The sequence below is a fragment of the Lagopus leucura genome, unplaced genomic scaffold, assembly GCF_019238085.1.
Source record: "Lagopus leucura isolate 7727_CA_CO unplaced genomic scaffold, USGS_WTPT01 Super-Scaffold_100002, whole genome shotgun sequence".
Lineage (NCBI taxonomy): Eukaryota > Metazoa > Chordata > Aves > Galliformes > Phasianidae > Lagopus > Lagopus leucura.
Genome location: NW_024962263.1, coordinates 33,917,305 through 33,929,096, shown reverse-complemented (window position 1 = coordinate 33,929,096; position 11,792 = coordinate 33,917,305). Strand labels below are relative to the sequence as shown.

Here is an 11,792-nt window from a genome sequence, read left to right as displayed (position 1 = left end):
GGTTAGTGAGGGAAAAGAAGTGTGATGAAGTGGAGGAAGCAGCTTTAGATAATTTTTTACCTTAAATGTTCTTTTCTACTTGTGTAGAGTTCTTTAAAAATCAAGTGGAGTATTACCTACTGGGATTGAGGAAGATACTGTTTGCTATGCTTATTTACAAAGACAGAAATTCATAGGTTGTTTTTTTTTTTTTACTTGCAATGTCCCCCTGGCTGTCCCATGAATTCTGTCATAACGTGGCCCACAAGGCTGATGCTCAGGCACCACCAATGTCACAGGAAGCCTATGAACGTGCAACTGAGGCATTTTCCAGTATCTTCAGCACTGAATAAATAGCAGGAGGAAAAAAGGAGCTTTTTTTTTTTTTGTACACAGCCTACATTACAAAAGACAAAACCGGTTCAAGTTTCATTACATATCGATTACTTTATTTTGATAAATTTTAAAAGCTTTGTTCCTATAAGAACAATATGTCTTCAAATTAAATCCACTATTACGTTGCTGAGTATAAATCTGAATGAAGCTACAATAGAAAAATACACATAGCAAACAACACAGGTAACAGAAGATGTAATACGTGTATATAATTTTGGTGGGTTTGTTTTCCTTAGTCTCTATTTTCTATTCTCCATCTTCCCTTGCTTTGTATTAATGGACACTGAATATAAACCTACAATAGATTTAGATGTGAATTAACATACGTGTGTATAGGTAACTTCTACTGGACACATAGATGCAGTTTCAACTTGGGAAGCATTAACCTCAGTCTACAACGCAGGCTAAAACTAAAAAAGGAAGTAATTAATCAGATGTTTAGAGAAGAGCTTGAAGGAATGGTGAGTTTAAGTAATAAAACAGTGCAATTCAGAAGAGCCTTGTATTTCTCTACGTGTGGCTGGAAATACCATTGCCACACATTCATTTTAGTTATCTGTGAAAAATTAATATCTAAATCTAACTCTGTTATAACTCATTTCTATGAGGCAACTACAGTACAACAGTTAAATGTTCACAGTAGTTTACTATGAGTTTGCTTTGGTGCGCTGCCCTTAACAGGCATTCAGATGTTACTCAGTCAGAAGAAGAGCCAACCAAATACAACACTGCTGCAATACCAAGAGCGAGGTTTGAAGTTCTCTCATGAGATGTGCAGGACTATCTGAGACACCAGTACTGAAGGGCTTTCTTTCAGAAATTAGACTTATTCATGTTTATATGTAATTACTTTACTGCAAAGTTTATGCTGTTGCAGCAGTTTATGTGGAGCAACAGTGACGTCCAGTGGTCACATGTGTGATCTGATGTTTTGTTGCTGGGAATATCCCTTGTTTCTTTGCATTAGTCTAACTCAAATTTGAAATCCTCTTTCTCTCCCTCATCTACTCTTAATTCTAATGGTTTGGATGCGGTGAGCAATTTGTGGTGCGGAAAGCGTTTCCTTATTGCCATTGCTCTGCATCGTATTGATTCTATTACATCTGCCCCCTCCCACATTTCACATACCTTGAACTCGCAATGTTTGGTGAACCTTTCCGTGACTGCCTAATCCTGTTATGAAAATAAATTATTCTGTGAGTGAGAGAAGGAAGATTAAAACAGAAACCAAAATCCCAAATAAATAAATTAAAAAAAAAAGGATTTGGATAAACAGTCCTTACAACTTCTGCACATGATGGGTTTTGTGTTTGTTTTTACAGCAGTGTTTCAAATGCTCATTAATGGCAGTGCTCAGTATCCAAGACATTAACTCTTTATTTGTGATTCTGACCTTCACTAAAATGAAACCATAAGGCTGGAGCTCAGATTAGGAGCCTGGGAGAAATAATGAAGTCCAGCATACAGTTAGGGCACCCTGAAGGAGAATGAGTAAAGTCAGACATCTTGTTACTCTATGTAAAACAGGGAGAACAGCTAGTAAATCTACTTTGTGTGTTCCTTTCATTCAACTGTTGGTCAGGGATTGCCAATAGAAGTTTGTATTATCTACTGCATGCAGAACCTAATTGGCACTAAATAATGGACTGCATCTAACTAGGTAATTCTTGCAGTTGTTATTAATTTTAAGGCAGTTAGATTATGAAGCGGAGTGCGTGAATGATCCTTGAATGGCATTGTAGAGCTTCAGCGCCTCGCAACTGGTGAGCCAGACCGCGATCCAGGCCGGGAGCCAGAGCCTCCCTGGGGAAGGAGGAATGGAGTTAATTAACAACAAGGTACTGTGTGTGTGGGGCTACGTGTTGAAAAATATCAGTCTAATACAAAACCTTACATATCTAAATGAAAATGACTCTGGTATATTGCAAAGTCTTATTTGAATTTTTGTATGAACCAATTGCTTCTCATATACTTTCACATAGGATTCATTTATTCTCATTAAATTTCTCATATGTAGCTAGGCAGGTGTTGGTTGTACATGCATGTTCTTATTCAGGTCTTCCTTATGAAAGCGATGTGTTTGTACATCCAAAAAAAAAAAAAAAAGAAAGAAAGTAGCTCTTGATTATATTTGTAACAATTCATACATTTGAGAAAAGCCCTACGGCTTTTTTAGCAAAGGAGATCAAAGCTGAAGGCTTGGAATTCCTTTTTTTTTATTATTTATTTGAGATTTGGCTAATTTCTTTTCCCATAAAACACACTTTTCATGTGTCTTTTTCCTTTTTCCTTACACAGAAGGTTAAAAAAGGTTGGCCTATGTTCTTCTGTGATGCTCTGGAGTTGCACCAGGCAGAGACTTGCATGGTGAGAAACTTTCTTTTGGAGATTTACACAGGTGAGAGCCAGGCTCAACTCTGAGGGGTTGTTTTGATTCTTAAAGCAAGCAATGGATTGGAGCCCTTCTGAAATACTTGAACTGCGAATGATTTATAAGTGGGCATTTCAGGATAATTGAAGTATTTCACTTCTATTTCTAAAGATTCTATTTATAAAACTGAATTTTCAGTTGCCTTTTTTTATAAAAAACAAACCAAAGAAACCATTTACCTGAAGCCTAATCTCTTGTCAAATGGTTTACCTATTTGTGAGGTGATTTTATAAGGCAATTTCTTTGCGAATGCCTACTTCCTTCAAAGGTTTATGGAAACATGGCAGCTCCTGGAGAGGTTGAGCTGCACTCAGCTTTTCTCTGGGCTCGACTGTTTGCACTTACAGTAAGTTCAATTGTACTTTACCAGTTTAAAGATTTTGGAAAGAGTGCCCTGGCCCTCGTGATAGGATCCCTTGTGTCCCTTGTGAGCAGATTTGTGCTCATAGAATTTTCCACTTCCGTATCCCGGCTTGTGTCCTTCACCACCCTGCAAAGAAAGAGTTTGGTGTATGTTTCAAATCAGCATTGACGTTAAGTGCATATTCATATGGTAATCTTTCGTTGTCATCGCTGAAAAATAGAGAATCTTAGAGGAGACACAATAAAATGATTTTTTAAGTAATAAGCTGGAGTGAAGGCAAGCATTAGGAGGTTTTTTCAGTGTGCTGATACCTGAGGGAAACAATCTGTAAAAGAAGAATTAATAATCAAAAGCGGATGCTGAGAGCATTAACCTGCATGACAAAACTTAAACAAAAAATAAATTCAATTTACAAGTTCTGAGGTGATCATGCATGAAGTAAGTTGGTGTTCTGTTGGCAGTGAAAGAAATGTGTAACAGCTTGAAGGCTGTAGTATTTTTTTTTAGCTTAAAATGTACATGTTCTCGTTACAGAACCAAACCTGCAGCAGAGAAGTAGGATTTAATTAGCTGTGATAACTAGAGGAGGAACTTTTCTAACTTGGGCTGATCTCTTCACAGTGGAAGAGATGGCAAGGAAAGGTGAGACCAAATACTTGAATTAGTGGCAGTGTTAGTTCTATAGGGCTTACTGGGGACACATCCCCACCTGGACACCACCTGCCCTCTTGTCCTTCCCATGAAAAGAAACCTGCAGCAGTGAGTCTCCCATGTTTAAAGGATGACAGCTTTGTCATGCAGTGGATTTTGTTCCCTTCATGCTGAAGCAAAAGAAATGTTTGTTGCGAGGCTGTCAGTGTGCTGAATAAGAGTGAGCGACACGATTACCATCTTAAAGTGCTGTGGGAGGAGGGAGGAAAGAAGAACAAGAAAAGCAAAATAGCTAAACCGAGACAAAACAAAATTATCATGTTGCTGCAGCAGCTTGAGGCAGTGGAGCAAGATATGCTTTGGCCTGGTAAATAATATGGCTGTTTCTGAAAGCACATTCATCACCTACCCAGCTAAATCTGGTGAGGGACAGTCCTCTTCCCTGCACATGAAAGAAACAGAAACAATGGCACAATGGTCACTACAAAACATTGGATCAGAAGGTGTTGAGAATGCAGTGAAAAACAATGTCAAATTGGCCAGATAATGAAGCATCAGTCATTCCATAAAATGAAAAAGGCAAAGTTCTCAGTCAGAATCACAAGAGCCTCCATCACTAGCCGTGTTCATCAGTCATGGGCTGTGGGAGTTGTGTCAGCTTATCAGTGTGAAAACAGTTCCTGGAGCTTGGCTGACAGCTGTACCTATTGTTAGTATTACTATGTGAAGCACCCACAACAAAATTTAGATATAAAGACCCCAACATTTGGCTTCAATTTAGATGTCATGCAGCAAATCAGGAAATGCATGAGGAGAGAAAAATCCTATTCCCAAAGGCAATTCTTGATTTCTATTCAGCATGATCAAAGAAAATAAATGGACTGGTAGTTGAAATGGTATAAATGAGCCCCAAAGACTTTTGGGCACTGTCTGAGCCCTGGCCAGCTCTTACCTTCGCTTGCATTGGAGGAGGAGTACGAGGTGAGACCTAAAAAACAACAGAAAAGTTATAAAGCCAAAGGAACAATAAATGGTGATAATCATTAAGCAGATTCAGAGAATAATAAAATGGTTTGAGTTGAAAGGAACATTCAGAGGTCACTTAGTCCAACTCCCCTGCAATCAGCAGGAGCACCCACAAGCTCCATCAGTTGCTCAGAGCCCTGTCCAGCCTGACCTTTAGTGTCTTCAGGAAACTTTGAATGTCACCAGGAGTTATTAGGCCTTGTGTATTAGTTGTTAATTTTGTTTTTATTGCCGTGTGAACATTTTTTAATTTCTTTTTAAGCAAATACACTGGTTGAAAAGACAGCAGCACAAACCTTGTAAATGGTGAAGCTGCATAATTACGACAACTGCTCTTGAAATGTGACTGATTCCAGGTAAAATTACACTGAATTGCATGGTTAGCTCAAAGGTGTAGAAGAATTTGTTAGTAAAGGGTAATGACTGTGGGGTATTTTATTTGATTATAGGTGGATCTGAAGGAGAGTTATAGTGCATAATGAGAAGTGGAACTTACAATGTTCTTGAAGAAGTGGACTACAGGGTTGTCATCACCAGGCCGGCCGTGCTGAGACCTCTGGGGGATGGAGCCTACATGGCTAGCCCTGGCTGCATGTATATCCTGCAACAACAGCAGAGTCTGGTCAGCAGGGAGAAAGGAGACCAGCAGCTGTTGGGAAAAGCTCACTCTGTGGGAGGGGAAGGAGAGGGGAGTGCCTTGGAAATTTGTAGGGATTGAGTCAGAAAGTTATCAGTGCTGCAAAAGGAACAATTTTTTGATAGAGTGGCAAAGATGCTATTGTGTCAAACGCATACATATGTTGTGCATGTATGTTTGTATAATGGTGTGTGTGTTTGTAACAGCATTACAGCCCAGCATGGAACTAAATCTGGGGCAATTCTGATTAGCAGAAACTTTACAATTTTGCTTCCTTTGAAGTTGGACCATAGGATGCACTTTTAGAGAGAAAACCTGAGAAAACTTAAGCTGGATCATCTTCCATGGGAGAGCAGGAATGGATTGTATCTGATTTTCTCCATTGTCATAGACTGCATAGCACCAATGAATTGCAAGAGCAACTGTGTTTTGGAGTGAAGTAATGAAAGGAGACTGACAATGTTTCTGTTTTCAATGGTGTTCCTGTTGCAGTACAGAAAAGTGCACTTACTGAGGACAAAAGCACACAGATAAAGACATTGTGAAGAGTGAATACTGAGAGCACGAGGCAGTTGTTGCAGTAAAAATAATGTCAAAAACAATTGTGTAGCTATCTCAATGGATGCAGCAGGACTAAGTTTAAAAAAAGAATCTGTACCTATGAGTGACCCAAATAGAAACGTCTGTCCATCATTGCCAATGTCAAGGTACAGTGCTTCTCTCCCAGCTGTGTGCAACAGGGAAGGCAGGAGAGAATGGAAATAACAGTGGCATCTCTGAAAGTACCACATGGGTGATACAGATTTCATTGGCTTCTAAACAGAAATAGAAAGAGTAGTGAGATAAAATAGTGAGAGAACATAAGCTCCTCCAAACAGAATGAACGTTTGACTCTGGAACAGTATGAGCAGTTACTTAGAATACACTTTACTTTTGTTGCATAGAAGAACATGGCTCAGCTTGCTACAGAAGGACTTGATTGTGTTGTTGCAGTGGGACTCCTGGCTCATGAGCAGTGTTGCAATGAGGAGGAGAGCCTGTAAGGCACCAACAAGTGCTCAGAACAAGTTACCTTTGCCATGTTGTCTTTTAAGTCTATGTTTAAGGAGAACATCGATATATGTTTATCATAAACACTCTGATCTGTGTTCTTTTACACTTTTTCAGCAGTGTTGCAGATCACAATGTCTTAACAGCCAGTTGCTATCAATCTTACGTGAAGCCCAATGGAATACACGAGCAGATGTATCTTGCCATCAGGCACAAAAAGGTGGGAATAATTCTGTTCTACAATGTAGTGGAGTCTGAGTTTCTCGATTTTAGCATTCTGGCCCATCATGAGGCATTAATAATTTAGCTCATTGAAAAATGTCACTGTGTGGTGACTACAAAATTTCTCAGATCAGTGGTGCCACGTTTTGGAATAGTCTTTGCTTGGGTCCCCTTTGTAGTGAATCAGCAGTAGCAAATCTGAACCTGTTTTTAAGAATAAGGATGGTCTGTAAGAATTTATGACAGTGTTTCCCACTGTTACAAATCATGGGCTTTTCTTTCATGTGATCAGAAGTTTTATGTGTGGACAGAATCTTCCAGTATTCTAAGTCTAAATTACATGTTTCCCTTTTGTGTATAAGCTGTTGGATTCTCTCTTCCACCTGTAGCGTGTCCTTTCAATTTTTGTAGCCCTAAAGGGGAGAAGGAAAAGCTCAGTGGTTTTTATTTTACTGAGATTGCATACATGCGTGATCTACAAAAGACATTTCCCTCAGAAGAGCAATAACTAATAGCTATAGGTGTTAAAAATTTAAATTTGAGTGTGTTCAGGTAATTGCAGTGTTTTCCTGACTATCAGCTTTTAGAATGTTGCCAGTGGAAAGTAAACTTGGCTATAGATTATGAAACACACTTGCAAAGGATAGTCCTGAATTTAGTGTCATAGAATCCTTAGAGTTGGAAGGGACCTCTGAAGGTCATCTAGTCCAACTCCCCTGTAATGAAACAGGGACATCACAGCTAGATCAAGTTGCCCAAGGCCTGATCCAGTTTTGCCTTGAAAGTCTCCAAGGATGGGGCATCAACTGCAACTCTAGGCAATGTGTTCCAGTGCCTCACCACCCTCTGCAAAAGACTTTTTTCCTTATATGCAACCTAAATCTACTCTCCCTGAGCTTGAAACTATTTCCCCTTGTTCTATCACTACAGACCCTGCTAAAGAGTCTGTCTCCTTTCCTAGAAAAAGATTTAGGCCTCTTGGGTTCTGTTTACAAACACTGAAGCAGAGGTTCTTTTGCACCAGTGCAACTTCTGGGGCAGCAGGATGGTTTGTAGTAAACAGCAATTGGCAGAAATTGGCAGTTGGAACAGAGAGGAATGCTCATCTTTCCAGCACTCTCTGTTAACTTTGTGCTTGACAGCTAAGCCAGCTTGGGTATACATGTGCCAAGAAAAAAAAAGCCACAGGGGAAAGATCCCTCAATCTGAATAATGTTAATAGGCAATTTTGGCCAATGCAGGGTATTTGCTTAGGCTGTGTGTGGGAGATCTGAGGACAAAGACATAGTTTGCAAATCCATTGTGAAATTAAGTTTAAGGATTATTAATGTGAATATGAACGTGTGTATGTCTGTCAAATATCCCAGGTTATTCTGTATTTGGGGCTGATTTGATATGGGAGGCTTTGTGGCTCTTGCTTGTAGTATACTGGGAAGTTGTGTTATTTCCCTGTGCCAATGTGTTATGTGAGCTGGCCACTAAGACACTACAGAAACTTTCAGTATAGTGCAAAGAAAAGCAGCAGGTATTTTAACAGTAGCTGCATGTGGGCATTTCATTCCCTGTGTCATTCCACTGTATTGAAAACCTTGACAGAGCTGTTAGGTGTGTGCTGATTGCCATCTCTCTCACGCTGTCACAAGAATCTACGTGCAGTTCAAGCATGTGTTCCACTTGCACTTCTGTAAGAGTATTACATCTCTGATTGTGGTGAATATCCCTGAATAAATGCTCACTTTTCTGACACAGTAGGCCTGGCCAATTTTCCTGATGTTCTGTGGCACTTTGTAATTGCTAAGTGGTGTTAATGCCCGCACTCTGACCCTGCAGGAGGTGAGAGGGAGAGGCGTTGGGTTGTTTGGTAAATGGAGTAGAGGCCTTTTGCTTCAAACATTTGGATGCTGAGTTTGTTAATCCTGTTTTGTGATATATTCGTCTAACTTGAGAACAGTGAGATTTAGGAGGTAGATTCACTTTCATTTAAAGCAAGTGCAATTAAGTACTCTAAGTGTCCCACTTGATTTTGCCTTCAGATATGATGGTGAGTGTAAAAGTGTGGCTGAGCAGTAGCAGCATTTAGTGACATTGAGATCCTGTGAAGTGCGTCTCTGCTTTTGCTTGGTGTAAGCAATGAGTCTTGCAGCTCTTACTTATTAAGGGAGACTTTGCAGTATGTATTACAAGCTCCAAAGCCTCTTGTTCCCTGTAAGATCACTTATAAATAGAGGCTGCATATACATTTAAAGACAAACTTAGAGCTTCTAATTTCCAAGCAGTAGATGATATGTATTAGTGACAACAACAACGTTGAGGTGTTTTAGCTCAGGAGTACCAAATTTACAGCTTTTCAGATTCCTATTGATATCATTAATATGTAACCTTGCTGCCTGAAAAAATCAAGATGCATATGAAACTGGAAAATAGCTGATTTAAAATCAAACCTTGTATGCATTTTTGACATGTGTAAGAGTGAAAAGCAATTCTTCATGGGTTCAGTGGGTTTCATGGTTTTCAGTGGGTTATCTTCACAGAAGTCACTGTGCATGGATCATAAAAAAATCTGTGCTTTTAAAAAAGATAGAGAGATAAGAAGTACATTCAGATTGCCATATAAAACCGAACTGTTCCACTGTGGGAAATAATGCTTAACCCCATTAAGAAATTTGCAGCAGTGGTGGTAGAAAAAAAATGTCCTTTAAACATTAGGTGTTTCAAAGCAGACTTCCAAGTGGAAATAGAGAGATGTGTCCTTTCAATGGCTGTATACACCATTATACTATATGTAGTTTGAGCAGAGCAATCATGGGAAGAATGACAATTTGTTTCATAATTCAGGGGTATTTTGTATGTAGTGTTTGCCTCAGAGCTTGCCTCACAGGTGTCTCTTCGAGGCTGTCCATGATTTACTGACCTGTTGCAATAAAAGAGGGAAAAGCTGACACATTCTCCCCATGCTGGACCAAAGGAGATCCTATAAGTGATTTATAAGTATTTATCTAACTCAGTGAACTTTTCTAATCACTTCAAAAAGGATGAGCCATGTAGCTTTGTCATGGTACTGTAAATTTCTCACAGACATTAAGACAGAACCAAAACGAGTTGCCCAAAGAAACAGAGCAGATTGGTAGGAGGAAAGATAGAGAGTCTTGGAGATTGTGGCTTTCAGCCCTGTGTGGAATTACAGAGTTATTAAAGTTGGAAAAGACCTCTAAGATCATCTAGCCCAACTGTTCAACTACCACCACTATTGCCCACTTACCACATCCCTCAGTGCTACGTCCACGTGGTTCCTGAGCACCTCCATGGACAGTGACCCCCACCACTTCCCTGGGCAGCCTGTGCCACTGCCGCACCGCTCTTTATGAGAAGTTTTTCCTAATACCCAACCTGAGCCTCTCGTGGCGCAACTTGAACTCAGCATTGCACTCTTTTGCCTTGAAATAGGTGGTGAACAGAAAGAGGAGGAACCAAAGCAAAGATGGGGACAAAACATGCTGGAGGAAAGAACAGAGATGATTGAAAAGAAACCCAAAGATATGGACAGCCTGAAGAAGGAGGCAATGTAATACAGTCCATCAGGAGAGGTAAGTGAGCATCGATGATCCAGAACCATACTTCTTCAAAACCCTTTTACTCCTTAATTCCTTGATTATGGTTCACAAATTAGTAGGTGACAGTAAAAAATTATAGGGGACGGATGAAGAATCTTGGCAGTGCTTCAGGATAATGACCTGTTTTATAGCAGTTTTGAGTGAGAGAACGGTGCTGTCATACTTCTGGGCTTTTCCTCACGTTTATTTTTTTCCAATTTACTTTTCTGCAGCATTTATCTGCTTAGCATTAGTCATTGTATTCAAATGTTTTTCATGATGAGGAGGCTCTTCATCTACTCAGGTATAGACTCTGCTGCATCTTCAGTATTGTTGTCTGCTGCTTTTATCAAGGTGGTGTCATTCAGGCATTGTGAATGGAGTCTTGTGGAAACTACCTCTATAGAAACCCAGCATAAGTTTTCTTTGAGAAGAGTCGTTCCACAGAAGAGGTTGTGGACAGGGATTCTCAGGGTAGTTTCCAGGTAGCTTCTGCCACCAACAAACCTCCCAGCCATAAGGACTTAGATGTGCATTGCCACAACATGAATGGCATCACAGATGAGATGTTTATCACTATTGCTGACAGCCTACATGTTTGGGCAAGGTTACATCAAAAGAATGTAACGCTGTGGTTACAGATATTAGCAAGAAAGCAGAAATGAGAAATGTGAAAACATTAAGGAGGCCCAATGCCTAATATTTGCATGTAATCAAGAAGCAAATGCAATAAAAGATGATAATTTTTTGGAAAACTAAACTACGTAAATACCAAGTGTATGCTATCATCATACAACTGCTGACCAGAAAAACAGTAATGTAGAAGGTTACAGCCCTGAGCTGAGGTAAAAGTGGTGCTGGTTTCATTTCATGAGACACTTCCTCCCTCTAATTGCTAACACCAGCAGAATGCCAACCCCTCAAACCTTACACTGCTTTATCAGTGCTCTTATTTAAAGGCATTGGCCATGTTCTGTTTCTTTTTTGCCTATAATAGGTTAAAAAAAAAAAAAAAAAAGACATGCTAAACTCATATGCAGATTGTTTACATGTATTATTGCTGATGGTAGCTTAAGTTAGGAGAAAAATACAATGGCAAAGAGAGAAAACTATTGCAAAATAATTACACGTGGCATATTTAACAGCATATTTCTTTGAAACAAATACTCTCAGAGGTAAAAATGCCAATGATGTAGTTGCTATAAAATGAGGAGGGAGAAAAAGTGGCCTCCCATCCCTGAGGGTTTGTTAATTGTATGAAATGTCAAAAATGAAAAAGTAAGTAAGTGTATTACAAATGAAAGACCGGTGAGATCCAATAAGAGTATCTTAATAAGAGTAATTAAAAGTGAAGGACTTTGTGTTGCTCGCATGACACCTGGTCACTTTATTGTGCGATGGGTAACCACACAGCTACCTTGACAACATCTCAGGAGCTCCATCAGG

General features: G+C 39.6%; 1 protein-coding gene across 1 annotated transcript in view; it reads right to left on the bottom strand.

Moving 5' to 3' along the window:
* Positions 1 to 406: 406 nt before the first annotated feature.
* The window catches only part of LOC122178910 (myelin basic protein), a 105,597-nt gene continuing 94,211 nt past the window's right edge, over positions 407 to 11,792 (bottom strand). The window contains exons 5-9 of the mRNA XM_042869464.1: positions 5,344 to 5,448; positions 4,774 to 4,809; positions 4,231 to 4,263; positions 3,174 to 3,296; positions 407 to 2,178 (exon numbers count right to left, since the gene is read on the bottom strand). Of these exons, the coding sequence (XP_042725398.1) occupies positions 2,122 to 2,178; positions 3,174 to 3,296; positions 4,231 to 4,263; positions 4,774 to 4,809; positions 5,344 to 5,448 (354 nt within the window). The 3' untranslated portion in view covers positions 407 to 2,121. The remainder of the gene's footprint in view (positions 2,179 to 3,173; positions 3,297 to 4,230; positions 4,264 to 4,773; positions 4,810 to 5,343; positions 5,449 to 11,792) is intronic.